This window comes from Arachis ipaensis, chromosome B7, assembly GCF_059453495.1.
Source record: "Arachis ipaensis isolate K30076 ecotype BB chromosome B7, ASM5945349v1, whole genome shotgun sequence".
NCBI lineage: Eukaryota > Viridiplantae > Streptophyta > Magnoliopsida > Fabales > Fabaceae > Arachis > Arachis ipaensis.
Window position 1 is genome coordinate 32,448,968 of NC_142442.1, and position 22,423 is coordinate 32,471,390.

Sequence of the window (22,423 nt, forward strand, 5' to 3'; positions counted from 1 at the left end):
AAAGCTCAAAGATAGAGTTACCTCCTTGGTCATCATCTTCTAGGTTATGTTCAACATAGTCTCCAATACCAAACTTAAGATGGTTGCTTGTCCTCTAGCAACAAAGAAAAACAGTGGTGATGAAATTATGAATTATCATTATTATCTAGTGAAAGCAAAGAAGTGATGCAAAAGCTTATGCAAATAAAACAAATGAAATCAAAGACAAAATAAAAGGTTATCGACGGTTGGGTTGCCTCCCAACAAGCGCTCTTTTAATGTCATTAGCTTGATGGTTGATTTTTGCTAAGATGGAGGTTGATCATAATACTTCAACTCCTCCCCTCTCACTATGAACTTCCATCATGTATCGTCATCTATGAGTTCAATGTGTTCAAAAGAGAGAATCTTGTTTACTGTGTACGGGCTATGTCCCTTGTTGGTGAGTTCCCATGGTGACCATATCCCTGATGGTAGAGGGACTTGTAATACTCTCTGTCCAGGTGAAAAATCACTTGTGGGTATCTTCTTGTTCTTTCAACCTTTAGTCTTCTTCCTGGGTACTCCCTTTTCTTCATTTGATGATTTACTCCTAACACTAAATTTAGGTTTAATGTTAGGGGGTTTTTGGTGGCTTGGATCACTTGCTTCAACTTTCATTCAATTTTCCTCCTCACTTGAATGATGCATGATTTTGAAAATATGAAAAACTAAGTGTTCATCATGCACCCTCAACATTAATTCACCCTTTTTCACATCAATGAAAGCTCTTCCAGTGTCTAGGAATGGTCTTCTTAGAATGATGGAGGCATTCTTATTTTCTTCCATGTCAAGAATCACAAAATCTGTTGGGAGAAAAAATTTTTCCACTTTGACCAAGATATTCTCAAATATTCCATGTGCATATTTCGTTGATTTGTCTGACATTTGTAGAGCTATCCTTGTTGGTTGCTCTTCTCGGATTTGTAGCTTCTTCATCATAGACAAGGACATTAAATTGATACTTTTCCCTAAATCACACAAGGCTTTTTCAAAAGTAGTGCTTCCAATGGTGCATGGAATTTGGAAGCTCCCTAGATCTTGCATCTTCTTTGGCAAATTCCTTTGAATAATTGCATTACATTTCTTGGTCATCATTACTGTCTCATCTCTCTTTAAATTCATCTTCTTAGATAGCAAGTCCTTCATAAATTTAGCATAAAGAGGCATTTATTCCAAATCTTCTATGAATGGAATGTTGATGTGAAGCTTCTTGAACACCTCCAAACAATTGAAAAATTGTCCATCAAGGTGCTGTTTCTTTAGCCTTTGAAGGAAATGAATTCTTGGTTGATATGGCTTCACTGTTTCTTTCTCCTTTGGGGCAGTAATTGGTGCATGAACAATGCTATTTTTTTCTTGCTATTCCTATTCCATGGGTGCTTCACGGATTTTGGCTTTTTGACTTACGGTTTTTGCACTTCTCAACATAATGGCATTGCACTCCTCTCTTGGATTGATCTCAATATCACTTGAAAATGTGTTAGTGGTTTTTTCTAATTGCTTAATAATTTTTCCCACTTGCACTTCCAAGTTTCTAATGGAGGCATATTGGTTCTTGAAATTAGCTCTTGTTTCATCCATGAGTGGCATTGAAATCGCTTATTACATACCAAGGGTGATTAATATTATCAGAAATCTGCCTCAGGCTATTCCACAAAATCTTACGGTTAACCTTTTGAGGACTCCCATATACAGTTGTAAGGAGCCAAGGAGAGGTATTATTGCAAGAGACCAAATATGAACAAGCTGTCTATTACTTTCCAGGATATCAACTTTTCAAACTCCAGAGTCCCACAGTATCCAGATACTATTAGAGTGTCCAATAGCTTCCTCCATAAACCTCCCATCCAAACCCAAATTATTTTTGACTGCTTCCCCCCGATTACCACTAATGTTGGTTTCGTAAAGAAGGAAAAAATTGGCATCGAACACGTGCCTTAAATCCTTAATAAGAGAAGGAAACACCTTGCCACCAACTCCTCTACAATTCCAACTAATAATATTCATAAGAAAACAAAAGAAAAAGATGGTTACAAAGAACCGGCACCTCATATTTGGGGATACGCCTTCTGCTTCGAACCAGAACGGTTGCGGAGTGGTATCTCATCGTGTTTTTTATTCTTTGGCAAAGAGACTATATCAACATCTGGAGGTCTCCTTGGCTGGGTATTTGACAGTGGTTCCCAACTAGCACCGAAACCACCACCGTGAAAGGATGAGGTCGCCAATGTTATAATGGCATGACTCCTAGCCATTTGTTTCTTCATACTTTGTTGAGACTCTTTTGAGAGAAGGAAAGCCTCCTATTTCTCCTTTGAAATTCTCCTCATAATGTCCAACATAGCTAGCTCCATAGCTTCCACATCAGAGTCTCTTCACTTAGCTTTCAATGAAGAAAGGGTTTTGAAATTTTCAATCGAAACTACCACTTGCTTACTATAGTTCTTTTGTTTGGACTAATTGATATTCTCATTCTTTGCACCGCTCAATTTTGGGATTGGGCCTTTCTTTTAAAGAGAATTATTTTTGGAAGTTCTGGGTTTTAAGACTTTCTTTGGGTTACTTACTCCCTTTTAAGACCCAATATGGGCCTCGACTAATTGCAACTCTCCTTCCTTAGGTTCGTCACTTTTAATCATATTTTGATTCTCCACGTGCATGTCATCATTAGCCTCTTAATATGGAATATTATAACGTGATCCTCCCTCCCCATGATGGTTATTGTGATTCCCTTTCCTTTCCATATCGGAATATGGATTCTTACCATAATTGCTACCTTTTTTAATAGAAAGGAAAAAATCCTTTCTCCTCATGGGTCTTTTTACCAACATCCACGACCCAAAATTTGGGAGAGCTTGATCAATGCAGGAATCGCGTGCAAAATCTTGCTCTCCATTATTTCTATTATTATCACTTTCACTCACTGAAATTTGGCCATCGCCAAAAGGTTCACTTTCCCCGGAAGTAGGAATTCACTGATCTTGAACTCCTTGATTTTCATAGCAAGAGTCTGATCTGTGCCCATATTTTTTACAAGAGAAATAAATTTGATGAAGACCTTCATATTCAATGTTCAGTTCACTCCCCATAATAGATATACACAGCACCAATTTTTTTTTTATCAAGGTCAATCGCCACACAAATTCTAGCAAATTTTTCTCGAGAATAATAGATGTAGTGTGATCAATCTTAAGCATATGTCCAATAGCTGACTATAAGAAGCGTTGATTATAGAGCTCAATAGGGAAGTTTGGGATACGGATCCAAGCCACAATCTTGCATACCATATTCTTTGACGACAGAAAAAATGGTCTCCACCTTTGAACTATCAAATAATGCCTCGAAGTCATCCAATGTCCTTCCATAAGAGCATGGGAATAATCTTCCTCGTCTGAAAAATGAATAAGAAAGTAGTCACGGTTCATATCAATAACATCAATTGAACCTTTTCTTACCCAGTCTCTTTTAAGGCATTGTTCCATAAAGGCTAGGCTCACACATTTGCCCAATAACTTGACGATGAGAGCATTTTTCTAAGGCCTGCACCAATCTTCAAACTCCTCTTTGAAAACTGGAATCACGGGACAGGGGTTGAACTGATTGTCATCTCCGTCCTGGTTATTATCCTCTTCATACCAGCGGTACTCAGGATTTGGAGCATCGTTTGCCATGCCATCATCATTGTCGTTCGATCTTCCTGCAAGGCTCGAACGAGTAAGGGTCAAGAGGGACTCCTTATAGTAGATTTTAGGGACTACGAAAGGATTTATAACACCCAATTCCGAAGTTTCCATATCTTTAGACGATTGATTTAGCAACATTATCTCGAGTTTTAACCTTCTTAGTACTTCGTTCAACAAGATCTTTTTCTTGGGTTGAAACCCTAGCAGAGCTCTCTCCTCCAATATCCATTGAAACAGGTTTAATTGCCTCTTTAATTGGTTAGAAAATAAGGTGAAAATAAAGAATTGGAGATTCAAGACTGAATAGAATTAGAATTTAAAATTAGACTAAATTTTAGAAGATAATTTAAAATTTTTAAATAATTGTTAGAATTTTAAAATTTTAAATATTCATAAATAAAAATAAGAGTAGTTGTCCAAATTAGTCTCTAAGAATTTTAAAAGTGGATATTTTAGTCTACAAAAAAATTAATACACAAAAATATCTCGAAGGTTTTATTCCGACAGACAAATCAGTCCACAAGAATTTTAAAAACTGGCATTTTAGACTCTAAGAAAAATTAATACATAGAGAATGCAAATTTGACACACTTTTTTTTTGTTAACATAGTTTTTACACCCATTATAAATCAAAGAAAAATAATATGTATGTGCCACATGATATGTATGTTAAGTTAGTCTAATTATGAAAAAAAAATTGAGTTGGTTTTTTGAGTTAATTGATAATTTGGTGATCAAGTTGAGATTCAAGTGAAAATAGAAAAATAACTTTAACTATACTTAATTCCTAACTATCACACTGAGCTAAGTTATATTAAATACAAAAATATCAAATAGAGTTAGAGAATACTTAACATAACAAAATGAAACGTACAAACAGCAAGACATGAAACTAAACAAATCACAATGATATGCTTTTAATTTAAGAGAATATAAGACTTAGTACATCTCTCTTTGTTGAATTTGAAATTGTGTATGTAGTGAGGATAGTTCAATAAATATCTTTTAAAAAAATGTCATATTAAAAATCAAATAGGTTTAATTTAACATTAAAAGTTAATTTAATTATAATATCTACTAATATTCTTTTTTTAATAAATACTTGAAGAATTTAGTGAATTATGTTGGAAAATAGATTGGGAACTATTATGTTTGATAGAAAAAAATTTTAAGGATTTTTTGTGTATTAATTTTTTTGGAAACTAAAATATCCTCTTTTAAAATCTTTGGAGATTGATTTGGGTAATTATTTCGCAAAAAATGAATTGATAACCGAGAAATAAAATTTTAAAGATGTTTTTATATATTAATTTTTTAGGATTAAAATGTTCGTTTTTAAAATTTTTAAAAATTAATTTAGATAATTGCTCTAAAAATAATAATTTAATTTAAAAATATCAAAATTTTTTCATTTTTATATAAAAATAATTTTATCTTTTATATTCTTAAATCATAACAAGTGTTCTTTTTAAAAAATCTTTGCATATAGAATAATAAGAATATAATTTTAAAAAATTATCAATGTAAAATAATTTTATATTTATATTTAATTATATAATATTATATATTTATATTACTAAAAATAACTATCTTTTATATTGATAGCATAAATAATCACAAAAAAAAATATGATTATACCAATTACATTGTAAATACATTAAAATTAAACTAAAAAAACTACTGTACAACTACGTCCTTCTCGCTGTATGGCTGCTGCATAATAATTAATTGCATGCTATATAATAAAAAATAATTAAATTAATTAAATCTGGATCCAATGCAAATGAAAGGAAGAAAGAAAGAAAGGGGAAAAATGGAAAAGGAAAATACCAGTTTGGAGTTTGGAGTTTGAAGAGAGAGAAGAGTGTATGTATCTGTCTACGCAACCTTTGTTTCTTGTTCTTCTCTCTCTCTCTCTCTCTCTCTCTCTCTCTCTCTCTCTCTCTCCTTTTTTGGATTGGCCAAATTCTATTCATCATATCTTCATCCTTCTTCAAATGCTCCCATACCCATTCTTCTTCTCCGCTTCTTCTCCCATGTGAGTTAACTTAACCCTCTTTCTTTCTCTCTCCTATCTCTTTCTAGTTTCTACAGATTCACTGTTACTACCCCATGTGAAAAAGACTTGTCTTTTATGGATCGTGGATCCCCATGTTGATCATGATGATGCTTGTTTTGTTTTTAACTTCTTATTGAAGAATCTATTATTTTTCTTTATTATTGATTGTCACATGATCTGGGTACCCACTACCAGTTGGGTTATTTTCAATTTTTTTATTTTTATCTTATGATGATGGCCATGTTTAAATCTGCATTGTAGTTGGAAAATTTTGCTCCTTGTTGATGTTGTTGCGGTTGTTCGATGAATGTGCTCACGTACTGTTTGCTTTTTTGCATCATCCAGAGTGGTCCATGATTTCGGCTTTCCTTGATTATGATGCCGATGCTTGGTTCGTGGATATTGACTCGTGATGATCACTGAGGTGATGCTGTAGTCTGTGATTATAATCTTTTATTGATGTGTGTGAATTTGACAGGGAGCTGGGATTATGATCTTTTCAAAAGTCATGGTCTTGAGTGGAGGGAGAGTTTAATTAGGAACTTTCTTTATATACATATATATACCCTAAAGGATGATGGATTTTCAGGCTAATATGCAGCCTGAATTGGGGAAATTGGAACAAATAGTTCATCAGTTTCTTTTGAAGAGCTTACATGTCATTTTGGACTCGAGGGTACCTTCATTGCACCAACATGATCGGAGTGGGGACCTGCCTATGGGGTCTCGTGTGAGGAGGAGCGACAAATGGTTTAACTTAGCATTAGGCGATCGGCCTGCTGCTCTAGATAATCTGAGTTTCTGGCACAGGAATTTGATGGATCAGATGATAATTGACATTATACTAGTTCATGAAGAGAATGGTTCTTCTGTTGAAACAGTAATAGAGAGGTGGGTTGTTCAGTATGAGCGTCCCCGGGTAATGGCTCCACAAACTGGTGACATTAGTGGCTCTTATAAGAAGACATACAAGAAGTCAATAGTATTGTTTCGTGCTCTTTATTCTCACATGAGGCTTCTACCGGCTTATAAGATATTTAGGAAGCTTAGTTCGTCAAGTCATACATGTAATTTTGATATTATTTACAAGGTCTCTTCATTTAGAGATCCATTCTCTCGGGCGGAGGATGTAGTGCTGGAAGAATACAGTTTCACTCCCATTGAGGCAACTCCAGGCCGCCTATGCATATCTGTGACCTACCGGACCAAGCTATCTGATTTCAACCTTGAGTGTTCGACATCGTTACCAACACAAATAATTACAGATTATGTTGGAAGTCCCCTTGCTGACCCTTTGAGGTCTTTCCCTGTCTCAGAAAAGGGTGTTCGTGCCACTTCATTTCCACTGAGAGGGATAGCACCTCCATCTTCTGCACCACTCGAGCGGCCGCATAGTTGGACTAGTGGCTTCCATAAGGCAGCACCTATGGTACAGAACCAGCAGTATGTTGGATCCCCACCAGTGTATCGTGCTCCTTCCAAGCCATATGATATCCCATCTTCACCAACCGATAGCCACGGTATCAGAATTCACAACTACAGAATGCATAGTCGACACAGGTCTACAAGTTATGACGAGTATCAACTGTCTCCCCCGTTCTCACCTTCACCGTCTCCATCATCACCAACATTCTTCAATGGTGGCGTTCCAATTCAAACACGTGTACGTTCTGAAACTGCCCCTGTAACTATACCTTACCCAATGATGGGCAAAAGCTCAAGAACACTTTCTCCTAATTTGTCAGATCATAGTAGAAATTCTTTGCCACCAATGTCCCCCAAAAGGAATTATGCTTCATCACAAGAATCTCCATCGGGAATCAGGTCATTTAGGAAACTAGAGTCTTCAAGGATTGGAGAGTTACATACTGGTGTCACAAATTATGCCGGTCAAAAGGTAACCTTGACCATACATACCTGCTGTTGAAGTTCAAATTAATTGTATTTTTGAAAATGTTTGATGAGTCTTTTATTGCTACATAGATTGCTAGAGATAACAAGGATGATTCAGGGCGGTTCTCAGGGTTGTTATCTTCAAGTGACTCACCACGGATTGGATTTTCCAGAAGCTCAAGTAGATTATCTTTTCAGGATGACTTGGAGGATGGTGACTTTTCGTGTCCCTTCGATGTTGATGATGTTGATACACCTGATGTCCAACCCAGGTACCTTGATAGACTCCGTTATCCACAACTAAGTCATAAACATGTTAAGCTTACTGTCAAAGAGAAATGAATACGTTTTTGTTTTAGTGGAACTACAATGTTTTGTAACTACAAATCCATCTAATTTAATCAGATATAGGCATAATCAGTTGCAGGATATATATCTATTTTCTTCGCTTCTATATCTGAATTTGTTGACTGGGGGAAAAGGATGTTCCTCTCTGAATTCTGAAGTATTTCCTAAGTTGGGTCAGAATAATGGTCAAGTTTCTTTCCTTTAAAAAAAAAAAAAAAAACTATCAAATATCTTTGGTTCCATTTCCCGATGCTTTTCTAGATCTCTTGGTTGCCTTTGCTTTTTCATATATTAGAACTAGGTCAAAGGCGAGTCTCCAGCTACATGCCCTGTACATAGCATCCATTACTTATGCTCAAATTCTTAGATGATGGAGAACGGGAAGGTTGATAATATAGATGCTTAGAGATTCTGTTTTAGCCTGCAATTTTGATATAATATTCTGTTTTTCATCTAATTCTGATATTTATTTTTTCCTTTGTGGTTTTCTGGGTAAATAGTCAGAGTAAGGATGGAAAGAATGTGTCAGAGATCGGTTCAACGTCACTCCCAATGTGCAAAAAATCACAAGACGCTGCTGTTGGTGTTCTTGTGCACATGCTTAGAACTGCACCGCCTTTGCGCCAAGACTCAAGTTGCTATTCGTCCCATTCTGTGAAGCCTGAACCTGAGGGAGGAGTTACTACTGCTTCTGGATTCTTCATGCCCCGGAAGACTGCCGATGCACTTGAAGAGCTCCGAAGTTACAAAGAGATGAGGGACCTCCTTCTTTCCAAGAGCGGAACTCGGATCCTAAACAAAGAATGAATCTTAAGCTATGCTGATAAACTGGTTCAAGACATAACACAACTTCTTTAGAGAAAGAAAAATGATCCAATAGATCTATGTACATATCCTGACTCAAATGTTGGCTAGAAACACCAAAAGTTTTTTCTTTTTTTTTTTTTTTTTATCATGGCCAAGATATGTCTAATTTGCTATCAGTGTTTGTAGACAATTATAGTTCTGAAATTAGGATGGTATATTTTGGAATGGTGGTTGATGAATTTCATTGTAAAGGTGCAAACACTGAACTGAAAACATATTCTATGGTTGAAAATAATGAAATGTACATTGTGTTTATTTTCTCTTATGATAGTTAGTCACACTGATTAATTGATTCTACCGATGGAATAACTTCTTGAACTATAGCTATATGTTGTAATCTTGAATTTAATGCTGGTTGACTTAAAGGAGTCACAAGTAGTATCTGCTTAACTATGGATTTTTTTTTTATTTTTCTTGTTTTCAATTCAATCTTTCTTTGTCTAAACAAATTTGAGGCATAGATTACGAATGTTGTAGACTTGATGTTAGAAACAATTTATCATGTCGTGCTTTATGTTAATTATGAAAGCCACTCCAACCATCTATCTAAATGATTAAAAATTTGCAATCAAGTTTAATAAATATATCGATCTTCTGTATAGCAAATTATGTTATATAAAGCAAACAGAGTCCTTTCTTGTTTGTCTTTATTTTAAAAGAGTGGCTATTGCCACTTGCTCTTAATTACTTTACCAATTTAATTAGCTTGTCTAAAAGGACTTTTTCTTTCTTTTTGTAATTGAAATGTTAATCAAATATTTAATACTAAGGTAAACCACTCAAATTTTCTGCATTATCAAATGACAAAAATATTTTCTAAAGATGTTAACAACAAAAATATCTTAAAAATATTTTAAAATTAAATAAAATTATTCAACGATTAAATATATATTCTCAAAAATAATTTTAAAAATCAAATTTTCATTTTTTTTTTTTTTGCAAACATAATAAAAAAATTTTATCTTTAAAATTTAATAACTTTAAGCTAAGTGGATATTTTTTTAATAATTTTTTTTGTCAGTGGCATAAAATAATTTTTAAAAATAAAAATAATAATAAATTAATAATGTTGTAAAGTAAATGACCATTTGTACCCATGAAATATGCAAACGCTGACAAATGTATCTATAAAAAAAAAAAATTCACCTTGTAACCACGAAAAAGGACTTCTGTATGCTAGAAGTACCCTGACGTTAGTTACGCACTTGGTCCATTAGTATCCGAACCTACGTGGCAATAAAACCCCTCCAAATCTATCTACGTGTAACCCAATTTTTTTATTAAGAAATGGGAAAAAACACTCTTACACGCCCCTCTGTGCCTAGCAGAGCTCTGTTGCAGTTGCCACTACCATCCTAAATCAGAGAAGAAGATCAAAGCACCTCCATAAGACAGTTTTCTAGTTTAATCAAGTCGTTGCTTCACTACCCGTAATCCACCGTAGTTGTAAGCATATCGCCATCCACTACCCATAGCCCACTGATGTATGAAATTAGAACTCGCACAACTTAACCGCCAAGAGCATCGGGTCATCCAAGTAATACCTCAGCTGAGTGAGGGTCGATCCCACAAGGATTGTCGGACTGAGCAAGCAATGGTTGTCCTGTTGGACTTAGTCAGGCAAACAGTAAAAGAGAGTTGTTGTTGTTGTTGTTGTAACGCAAAGAACAAATAACAAGAAAATAAAGAAAACAAATAAAGGTTTGGTGTAGAAACAATATAAGAAATAGTTAAGGTCTCGAAGATGTTTATCATTCTGGATTAAAATATCTTACCAACTATTTTAACAATGAATGATTCATTCTATGTCAAACCATAAGTGATTAAACCCTAATCTCTTAGTAATTTAATCTCCTATAATCTTCATCAAACGCCACTCTCGTGGTCACTCAATTCCGATTAGAGGGCTAAGTTCAGAAAACTAGTTTAACACCACAAAAACCCTAATTACCCAAAGCTAACAGAATTTTATGTCACATATCCTAATTAGTTTATGTAATTAGCAATTTAGGAGGAATTTGTTTTCAAGCTGTAGTTCAAGCGAGATAACTCTCTCGAGAATCACAAGAATTCACATAGAAAAGGTTCATATTCTCATTCCACCCAATTCATAAGATTAAGAACAAAAACAATCCTTAGAATTGAATCAAAATATTAATTAAAATAGAAGAATAATAGTTCTAATCCATATAAATAAACAGAACTCATAACCTTAACTAGGAGGTTTAGTTGCTCATACTTACAGAGAAAATAGAAAATTGCCGTCTAATAACGCTTGATGCGAGCCCCCTCTAGAAAGGGTTGGCGGCACAAATTTCCACACTTCGTATAACTGAACCAGCAAGTACGCTGGGTCATCCAAGTAATACCTGAGCGAGTCAGGGTCGATCCCACGAGGATTGTGGTTTGAAGCAAGCTATGGTTATCTTGTAGATCTTAGTCAGGCAAATAAAAGAGGTAGGTTTGTTGTTTTAAACGCATAAAAGAGAATAAAGAGAACTTAACTAGGTTGATATGTTTATAATGATAAAAAGATGGTTAAGGCTTGGAGATGCTTTGTTCTTCTGGATAGCTCTGGTTTTATTGTCTTCTTCAACTATGAATGATTTCTTCTATGGCAGCCTGTATGTGATCAACACTGGTTGAGAGGTCGCCAATACTCCTCCAGATCTGAACCTCAGGGTTAGTGTGGATCCATTCTGATTGAGGGTGAAGCTCCTGCAGTCCATTCTCCTTAATGATCCTACTCAAAACGCTACAGACAAGGTCGAATCTTCCATATCAGAGAATGCTGCGCCTTTGGGTTCTAGCCTCTACCATAAAGACTCTAATCTCCCCATACATTGGCTGAACTGATGTTTCGAGAAGTCCCCAATGAAGTCGTGGATTAGCCATCTAAGAGATGTATAATCAAGCTAGTGGTTCATCATTGTCCGATGAAAGACGCACTCTGAACCCATGTAGAATGAGATAACCTTGTTCCAGTTCAACGCATTTGACGATTAGATTCTTGCCGGTAAAGAAATTCACAAATATAATCGTGTTGTAAGTATAGTTCTAAACCAATAGAGAATCCTTTCGTACAAAAATTTGGTTGTCACAAGTAACAAAACCCAATAAAATTTGTAACCGAAGTATTTAAACCTCGGGTCGTCTCTCAAGAAATTACAGGGAAGTATGATTTATTATTGGTTATGGAAAAAGTATATTTTGTTTTGGGTTTTTAAAATAAGGAACAAGTAACTTAAATGACAAGAAAATAAATTAATAATTAGAAAATCTCTTGGCAAGGTATGAGAATTGGAAATCATATCCTAGTTATCCTTATCAGGTGTGATGAGAATTGGATTTTGCTCCCACTTAGTTAACCCTTACTAAATAAAGAAAAGTCAAGTGGACTAATTAACTTGATTCCTCAAGTCCTAGTCAACTCCTATGGAAAGACTAGCTTTAGAGGGATCCAAATCAATCAGCAATCCCAATTTCCAATCAACTGCTGAGTTTGATAACTCAAGTGTCACCAATTACTCAACCAAAGACAAAAGGGAAGAAAATCTACTCGAATGAAAATAATTTGGATTAATTAGAAGCATCAATAACATAAATTAAAGAAAGCAATCATAAATCTGAAATACCTCAATATGTATTAATTAAGAAAATCAATCCTAACATGGAGTTCATAAACCAAATTGAAAAGATAAATAACAATTAAAGTAATAAAATAAATAAAAGTAGAAAATAAATTAAAGGAACATTGAACCTGTGATTGAAAAGAAGTAGCCTAATCATAATAGAAATCCTAAATCCTAATCCTAATCCTAAATCCTAAGAGGGAGGAGAGAGCCTCTCTCTCTAAAAGCTATATCTAAACCTAAAATTATGAATTATGAATGTTGTATTCTGAATGAATGGATTTTCCCACTTTATAGCCTCTAATATGTGTTTTCTGGGCCGAAAACTGGGTCAAAAACAGCCCAAAAATCACTGGGGGCGAAATCTGCCACGCTGGTTTTTTGTCACTGCGATGCGTGTGCGTGAATTATGCGTGCGCGTTGCCTAGCTGTATGGCCACTATGACAAATTATATATATCATTTCGAAGCGCCGGACGTTAGCTTTCCAACGCAACTAGAACCGCCTCATTTGAACCTCTGTAGCTCAAGTTATGATCGATTTAGTGCGAGAGGGTCAGGCTGGACAGCTCAGCAATTCCTTCAATTTCTTGCATTCCTTCCACTTTTGCATGCTTCCTTTCCGTTCTCCAAGCCATTACTGCCTTGTAATCCCTGTAATCACTTAACGCACATATCACGGCATCTAATAGTAATAAGAGAGGATTAATATTAGCAAATATAAGGCCAAAGAAGCATGTTTTCAATCATAGCACAAAATTAGGAAGGAAAATGTAAAACCATGCTAATTGTATGAATAAGTGTGAGAATAATGGATAAAATCCACTAGATTAAGCACAGGATAAACTATAAAATAGGAGTTTATCAACCTCCCCACACTTAAATATTAGCATGTCCTCATGGTAAGCTCAAGAGAAGCTATAAGAGAGTGAAGGGGAATGGTAGAAAGTATGTAATGCAATCTATCTATATGAATGCAACTACATGCAAAATGTTTCTACATACTTGGTTAAAAGTAAATAAACCTTTCAAGAACAAATATGAACTGGATTTCACTAATTCAAATCACAAAATAAAGTACAAGTAAACTTGCAGAAGAAAATAACTTATGAAAGCCGGGAACAAAGAATCGAGCATCGAACCCTCACTGGAATTGTATACACTCTAATCACTAAAGTGGTTAAGGTTCGACTCTCTCAATTCTCTACTAACCTTGCTTTCTAAAGCTTGCTTTTCTTCTACCAATCAACAAAAATTTAATGCATAAATACACATATCAAGAGGTCTTTTTAAGGGTTGTAATGGGATTAGGGTCAAGGTAGGATTGTATTTGGCCAAGTGGACTAAAATCTGAATCCTTAATTAACTTAAACTTTTCACCTAACTTTAGACAATTCATGTAATAATAATACCACATCTAACTATCCATTAACCATGTTTTCCACATATTCATGCATCCTAATTTCGAGTACAGTACATATGCATTGCTTTCACCATTTACTTTGGAGCATTTTGTCCCCTATTACTTATTTGCTCTTTTTCTTTTCTTTTTCTCTTTATATATATATATATATATATATATATATATATATATATATATATATATATTCTCTTTTTTTTTTCAATGCATATGATTAAGGTATTAAATGCATAAACATGTTATTAACATTCTTGTTCATATTTTCTCAAGAATACACAACACCCAATTCTCAAACCAAATATTAGCAAACCCAATTTCTCCACACTTAATTCGTGAGCACTGTCACTAGTCTAAGCAAACCAAGGATTCAAATTAAGGATATTATTGTTTTCCGCTTAGAGTTAGTGATGAACTAAAGTAAAGAATAAAAGGGGTAAAATAGGCTCAAATTAGTTTGCAAAGGATAATGAGAGGGTAAGGCCATATGGGTATGTAAGCTCAGTGAAACAAGGCCTCAATCACATAAGTGTATGCATACATTAAACAATGGAAATATAAAATTAAGCAAGACAAATATCACAATTTTAGAGAGAAAAACACACACCAAAAATAAACTATTGATTGATAAAATACAACCAATCAAATAGGCTCAAAATCTCACTGATTTTGTGTGTTTGAGCTCTAAACCATGTTCCAAAATAATATTTCTTCAAACAAGTTTATCAAAAATTTTAAATCAAATTAGTGAAATGTTATAAAAAGTTTCTTGAAAAAAAAATATTACTTTAACCAAGTGGTAAAATATGCACAAAATCAAACAAATATGCAATCAAACATGCAAATGCAACAATGAACAAACAAAGAAAATAAAATATTGGTGTTGAGAAGAAGGTGACTAACCCACGAAAGTCGGTATCGACCTCCCCACACTTAAAGATTGCACCGTCCTCGGTGCATGCAGAGATGTACAAGTGGACGGACTGCTACAACTGATGCTCTTTTTGTTCATTTCCTTGCCGGTAGTTTGGGAGTAGCTTTCTCTTTACCTTTCTTGGTGGCCATCCTGAAAGGAAAAAGGTAAGTACTTTTAAAACTTCAAGGGTTAGAGCAAGGAAGAGGTTAGGATATGTGATAATCAATGCACGGTAAAGAAGGATGTCGTTAACACATGGTCATGACTACATGTGAAAAGTTCATCAATGGAAATATAGCAAGTGCAGGTGATGACAATTAAATGCAAGATGTTTATTGGCATGCCGGCAAGGGCATGAGTAGCATAGATCAAGCATTCAATGTCCAAGTTAGATTATCAACTCTTTCAAACTAACAATCTGTTTGTATTGACAATTATATTTAATCAATAAAATATAAAAGGGATTTTGTGAAAAACAGGCATTAGAGTAGTAGAATAGAATAATTTAAAAATAATGCACAATGCCATACGGCTTTTTTACAAACACTTAGCATGCATGGTAAATATGTTATGGAAAGTATTAAATTGAACATGCAAGCAACCCTTTAAGAAGTAATATTAATTGTCAAACAATTTCTTAATATATTCACAAGCAAAAATATAGAAGAAAACAATTATCCAAATAAATTTCTAACACAAATAAAAACAATATAAAAAGAAAAAGAAAGAAAAAGAAAACATAGATAATGAAAGTAAAAGGAAAAGAAGACATAAATAAAAATAATAAAGGAAAAGTAAAAAGTAAAGAAAGAAAGAAAAGAACTTTGATAATGGATGTGAAAAATAGGGAAGGGAAAAAGTGAAGAGTGAGAAAGAATAAAGAAGGAAGAAGAAATAAGAAAGAAATAAGAAGGGAAAGAAAAGATTTGGATTTGGGGAAGAAAAAATAAGATATTTGGCAGATCTAGATAAGCTGTGCGTCGCATGTGACGCGGATGCGTGGAGCAGGCGATCGCGTGGTTGGCGATATTCTCAAGTGACGCGGACGCGTGGGGCACGCGTTTGCGTGGTAGGGCTTGTGCTTCTAGCACAATTCCAGCCCCACTCCATCATAACTTGCTGCCATACACCCATTTACGTTGATTTTGCAGGGTCACGTGTGCGTGTAGGTGACACGTACGCGTGGAGGGCTAGTTTTGCAAACGATGCAGACGCGTCAGGGACGCATTCGCGTGAACGCGTTGGTGCCTAAGGCACGCCTCCAGCCACGCTCCCGTGTGACTTTCTGTTCAATTCTCTTTTCTTCCGAATGCACGTATGACGCGAGCGCGTCAGTGACGCTTGCGCGTCGCGTGCTCTCTTTTTTTTTATGCAGAATGCAAAATGCAGAATACAAATGACTATGCAGAATTATGAATAAAAACGAATAAAAATAAAATAAAATAAAATAAAACTAAGAACAAAAAGGAAAGAATATACCATGGTGGCTTGTCTCCCACCTAGCACTTTTAGTTAAAGTCCTTAAGTTGGACATTTGATGAGCTCCTTATTATGGTGGCTTGTGCTTGAACTCATTCAGGAATCTCCACCAATGTTTGTGATTCCAGTGGCCTCTGGGATCCCACACTAGTTGCATAAATCCTTCAAGAAAGTTAAAGCAAGTGACAAGGCCCTACGAGTGTTGATTGCCAGAATGAATTCCGGGGTCCCAAACCTTGCTTTTGCACCCGTCTTCTTGTTGATCATTATGATTCCATCCGGGTGGTGAACAGTCAAAATTCTTACGGAGATATCCAAACAATTTTCTAGACCCATTCAGTTGAGCTTTACACCAACATTTGCATTTAAACTTTGAGCTTTCTACCATATTGAATCTTTCATGATGACTCCTACTACTAACCATCTCCCTCTTACTCTTAAAGCCACAAAGAGCTCTAAGTTGACCATCTGTCTCAAGTAAACCATATTCAAGTGGAATGAGAAAGCTAAGGGATATGAATTTTACCCACTTAAATGTTATATTGGATGGTAATGGCTTTGGGGGGGAGGTCTCCAACAGCTTTGGCAAGGTGATTTCAAGTTCCACTCCCTTGTGCTCTTCTTTGACAACTTCCACCTCTTTGCAAGCTTCTTTAATTTCAACCTCTTCCTCTTGGTAGCTTTTTTCCAATTGAATCTCTTCTTCATTGCTTACCAAGGGCATGGGAGGTTGTGCTTCTTTTTCTTTGATCTCCAAGTCTAGTCCAATGGGAGAGGGTTCAATTGTAGATAAGAATTTCTCAATGATTGAATCCATCTCTTGATCATCCCCTTCAAAGTCTTCAACCATGATATGCCTTGGAGGTTGTACACCCTCCTCAACATCAATTTCAAACGTCTTGGAAGGAGGCTCTAGGACTTGACTTTCCCATGGAGGTTCAGCATTTTCTAAGTCTTCAACCGCTTCTTCCTCTTCAATAATTATGGCTTCCTCCAGTTGTTCTAGTACAAAATCAAACTGCTCCTTGATGTCTTCCACTTCATGACAATTTTTCTCAAAGGTCTCTACTATCTCTACCTTTTGGGTCTCCTCTTGCTTCTCTTAAAATATGGCTTCGTGAAGCCGATCCATTGCATCCCTAAGACGATCCATTCTCTATTGCTCCATGTCAACAGTATAGTTGGTATCATCTTACTCTTGGATTGGTGGGCATGGATATTCTTCCATAGAGGGTGGTGGTGCACCAGAGCTTGAGGGCTGAGTATTCGAGGTAGAGGATTGGTCCATGCGAGATATAAGAGCTTGAAGAGTAGAGGTGAGACTAGTGATAGAGGCAAGTGTGGTATGAAGCTCTGTTTGTCCTTGGTGAATAACACCAAGGGTGTTGTCATCTAGTGGAGGTTGGGGTGGATAAGGGTTAGGGTCATATGGAGGTGAATGGAGTAAAGGAGCTTGTGAGTTTGGTGGTTCAAAGGTGTGTTGGGGAGGTGGTTCATTGGCATATGATGAGGCTTGTTGGTAACTATAAGGGGGTCCACCATATCTATCATCTTAGTACGCACCTCGGAATGGCTCTTGACCATAGTAATTTGGTAGGGGTTGGTTGTCACGAAGAGGTCCACCATAACTATTGTCTTGGTATGCATTGTAGAATGGTCGTTGTCTATGGTATCTTGGAAGGTGTTGTTGCTGAAAGGGTTAATAAGATCCTCGTGGCTCCTTCCATCTTTGATTATTTTGACCTTGATGCATGTTCCTGTTATAGCTTCCATTCCTTACAACAACATTAGAACCAAACTCAAAGCGACGGGGGTGAGAACTCATAGTATCTAATAAAAATTAAAACAAAAATAAAAACAAATAAACAAGCAAAAGAAAATATTTATAATAACCAATAATAAGGCACACAATTTCAATTCCCCGGCAACGGCGCCATTTTGACGATTAGATTCTTGTCGGTAAAGAAATTCACAAATATAATCGCGTTGTAAGTATAGTTCAAAACCAACAGAGAATCCTTTCGTACAAAAATTTGGTTGTCACAAGTAACAAAATCCAATAAAATTTGTAACCGGAGTATTTAAACCTCAGGTCGTCTCTCAAGGAATTGCAGGAAAGTATGATTTATTATTGGTTATGGAAAAAGTATATTTTGTTTTGGGTTTTTAAAATAAGGAACAAGTAATTTAAATGACAAGAAAAATAAATTAATAATTAAAAAATCTCTTAGCAAGGTATGAGAACTGGAAATCCTATCCTAGTTATCCTTATCAGGTGTGATGAGAATTGGATTTTACTCCCACTTAGTTAACTCTTACTAAATAAAGGAAAGTCAAGTGGACTAATTAACTTGATTCCTTAAGTCCTAGTCAACTCCTATGGAAAGACTAGCTTTAGAGGGATCCAAATCAATCAGCAATCCCAATTTCCAATCAACTGCTGAGTTTAATAACTCAAGTGTCACCAATTACTCAACCAAAGCCAAAAGGGAAGAAAATCTACTCGAATGAAAATAATTTAGATTAATTAGAAGCATCAATAACAAATTAAAGAAAGCAATCATAAATCTGAAATACCTCAATATGTATTAATTAAGAAAATCAATCCTAACATGGAGTTCATAAACCAAATTGAAAAGATAAATAACAATTAAAGTAATAGAATAAATAAAAGTAAAAAATAAATAAAAAGAACATTGAACCTGTGATTGAAGAGAAGTAGCCTAATCATAATAGAAATCCTAAATCCTAATCCTAATCCTAAATCCTGAGAGAGAGGAGAGAGCTTCTCTTTCTAAAAGCTACATCTAAACCTAAAATTATGAATTATGAATGTTGTATTCTGAATGAATGGATTCTCCCACTTTATAGCCTCTAATCTGTGTTTTCTGGGCCAAAAACTTGGCCAGAAACAGCCCAGAAATAACTGGGGGCGAAATCTGCCACATTGGTTTTTCGTCACTACGATGCGTGCACATAAATCACGCATGCGCGTCGTTTAGATATATGGATACTATAGCAAATTATATATAATTTCGAAGCCCCGGATGTTAGCTTTCCAACGCAACTGGAACCGCCTCATTCGGACCTCTGTAGCTCAAGTTATGATCGATTTAGTGTGAGAGAGTCAGGCTGGACAGCTCAGCAATTCCTTCAATTTCTTGCATTCCTTCCACTTTTGCATGCTTCCTTTCCGTTCTCCAAGCCATTCTTGCCTTGTAATCCCTGTAATCACGTAACGCATATATCACGGCATCTAATGGTAATAAGAGAGGATTAATATTAGCAAATATAAGGCCAAAGAAGCATGTTTTCAATTATAGCACAAAATTAGGAAGGAAAATGTAAAACCATGCTAATTGTATGAATAGGTGTGAGAATAATGGATAAAATCCACTAGATTAAGCACAAGATAAACCATAAAATAGGGGTTTATCAGCATTCATAATGATGAAGAACGAAGATACATCTTAGAATCGAGAATCAAACACGGATTAAAAAGAAATAGTAATACTTTAATTGATCCATAAAACTCACCAGAGCTCCTCCCCTCAACCTAAGAGGTTTAGAAACTCATACTAATAGAGAATATAATGTAAATTCCGAAATATGCTAGAATTCTGTCTAGCTATGTGATCTTCTCCCTTAAATACTAAACTAATGACTAAGGATTACATAAAAAGGGTAAAACAGTCTTTTAGTGCTAAAATCCACTTCTGGGGCCTACTTGGTGAGTTTTTGGACTGAGCTTTGATGAGATCCACGTGCTAGGAGGCCTCTAGGGCATTGAACGCTGGCTAGGGGGTCTTTTATAGGCATTGAACGCTGGTCTCTTCTCCTTTGGGTGCTAGACGCCAGAATAGGGCAGAAGGCTGGCGTTGGACGCCAGTTCTGGGACTTCAATTCTGAAGCAAAGTATGGACTATTATATATTTTCGGAAATCTCTGAAAGTTAGCTTTCCATAGCCATTAAGAACGCTCCATTTGGACTTCTGTAGCTCCAGAAAAGTTCTTTCGAGTGCAGAGAGGTCAAATCTAAACAACATCTGCAGTTCTTTCTCTGCCTCTGAATCAGACTTTTGCTCCAACTCCTCAATTTCAGCCAGAAAATACTTGAAATTGCATAAAAATACACAAACTTAAAGTAGAATCCAAAAATGTAAATTTTACACTTAAACCTATGAAAACTTAATAAAACTTAAACAAAACATACTAAAAACTATACGAAAATGATGCAAAAAGTGTATAAAATATCTGCTCATCAAGGGTGCATCTTATTTCTTAAATACTAACCTAATAATAAATGCTAGACCTAAAAAAATAAGATATTATTTGTAAATAAAAATTTCAAAAAGAAAATAAAATAAGCTAAGAAGTGCTAAATCCACTTGAGAGGCCTAAAGATGAGTGATTCGGGCTACTACTAGCGTTTAACGCCAATAATGGGCGTTAAACGTCCCAAAGGGGGTCAAAATTCGTGTATGCTGAGGTCCCCTACGGGCGTTCAGCACCGGGTGGGCGTTCAACGCCGGCAGGGGGGAGTTTCTAGCGCTGGTTTTGTTCCTATTAGGCGCTAAACACCAGGCTTGACGTTTAGCGCCAGTTTTAGCAGTGATTCCAGAAGAAAAGTATAAGCTATTATATATTGTTGAAAATATTAGGGATCAAGGGTATGATGATGCTAGCAATATGCGGAGTGAGTGAAATGGTTTGCAAGCTTTATTTTTTAAAGATTCTCCACAAGCATATTATGTACATTGTTTTGCTCATAGGTTACAATTAGCACTAGTGGCAGCTTCAAGATAGGTACCTCAGATTCATGAATTTTTTTACTCAATTAAAATCTATTGTCACTATTGTTAGTACTTCTTCAAAAAGACATGATCAATTACAAGAAGTTCAAACAATTGAAAATGCAAACTTGGTTGCTCAAAATGAATTAGAAACAGGCCAAGGTGCGAATCAAATAAGCACTTTACAAAGAGCTGGGATACTCGATAGAACTCTCACTTTAATTCTATTTGTAGTTTGGTAAAAATATTCATTGCTACCAACATTGTTCTTAATAATATCATTGAAGACGGAACAACTTATGCACAAAGTGGTGAGGCTTATAGTGTTAGTAAAATATTATTGTCATTTGAATTTGTTTTCACTTTGCACTTGATGAAAGAGATTATGGAAATCACTAATGTTCTTTGCCAAGCACTGCAACAACAATCTCAAGATATTCTTAATGCAATGCATATTATTTCTACACTGAAATTACTTCTTCAACAATTAAGAGATGGTGGATGGTGCAATTTTCTTGCAAATGTTAAAAATTTTTGTGAAAAGTATGAACTTGAAGTCCCTAATATAAGTACACAATATGTTTTGGAAGAGGTCGATCTCGTCAACCAAGTGTGACAGTTGAGCATCATTATCGAATAGATGTATTCTTGGCAACAATTAACTCACAGATACAAGAGCTGAATAGTAGATTGAATGAGCAAACAATAGAGCTTTTGACTTTGAGTTGTGCTTTGGATCCTAAGGACAATTTCAAATCATTTAACATTGAAGAAATTAGCAAGTTAGCAGAGAAGTTTTATCCTCTTGATTTTTCTTCTAATGAGCTAAATATTTTGAAATCTTAGTTGCAACATTATCAACATGATATACCAAATCATTTGAAAGGCATTGGTACACTTTTTGAATTGTGCAACAAGTTGCAAGAAACAGAAAAATTAAGAACTTATCACATGGTTGATAGATTAATACGTCTTGTTTTGACTTTACCAATGTCTTCAGCAACAACAGAAAGAGCTTTTTCAGCAATGAAAATTGTTAAGACAAGACTCCGAATTAAGATGGCTGATGAATTTCTTACAGACAATTTAGTCATCTATATATAGAAAAAGAATTAGCAGCTATTTTTGACACAAATTCAATAATAGATAATTTTGAAAATAGAACAAAACGTCGATTAGCCTCTTGATGATACAAAATTGTAAGTGGTAACTTTATATATATTATTGTCTTACTTTGATTGAGATTATATATTTAATTTTTTAAAATTTTATCATTAGAAATAGTAATATAAAATATTTTTAGTAAATTATTAAAC

At 35.2% G+C, this 22,423-nt stretch overlaps 1 protein-coding gene across 3 annotated transcripts; it reads left to right on the top strand.

Annotated features, from left to right (window-relative positions):
* The first annotated feature begins 5,474 nt into the window (after positions 1-5,474).
* On the top strand, positions 5,475-9,136 carry LOC107609167 (autophagy-related protein 13a). Of its 3 annotated transcripts, none has more exons than XM_016311021.3 (5): positions 5,475-5,742; positions 6,109-6,187; positions 6,353-7,660; positions 7,747-7,928; positions 8,505-9,136. In XM_016311021.3, exons 2-5 carry the CDS (start codon positions 6,176-6,178, stop codon positions 8,809-8,811), a joined length of 1,809 nt encoding a protein of 602 aa, XP_016166507.1. In that variant the 5' UTR covers positions 5,475-5,742; positions 6,109-6,175; the 3' UTR covers positions 8,812-9,136. The 3 variants fall into 3 exon arrangements, with proteins under 3 accessions (XP_016166507.1, XP_088349712.1, XP_016166506.1); XM_088493586.1 differs by having other exon boundaries at positions 5,520-5,742; positions 6,025-6,187; XM_016311020.3 differs by lacking the exons at positions 5,475-5,742; positions 6,109-6,187 and having other exon boundaries at positions 6,194-7,660.
* The last annotated feature ends 13,287 nt before the right edge of the window (positions 9,137-22,423 follow it).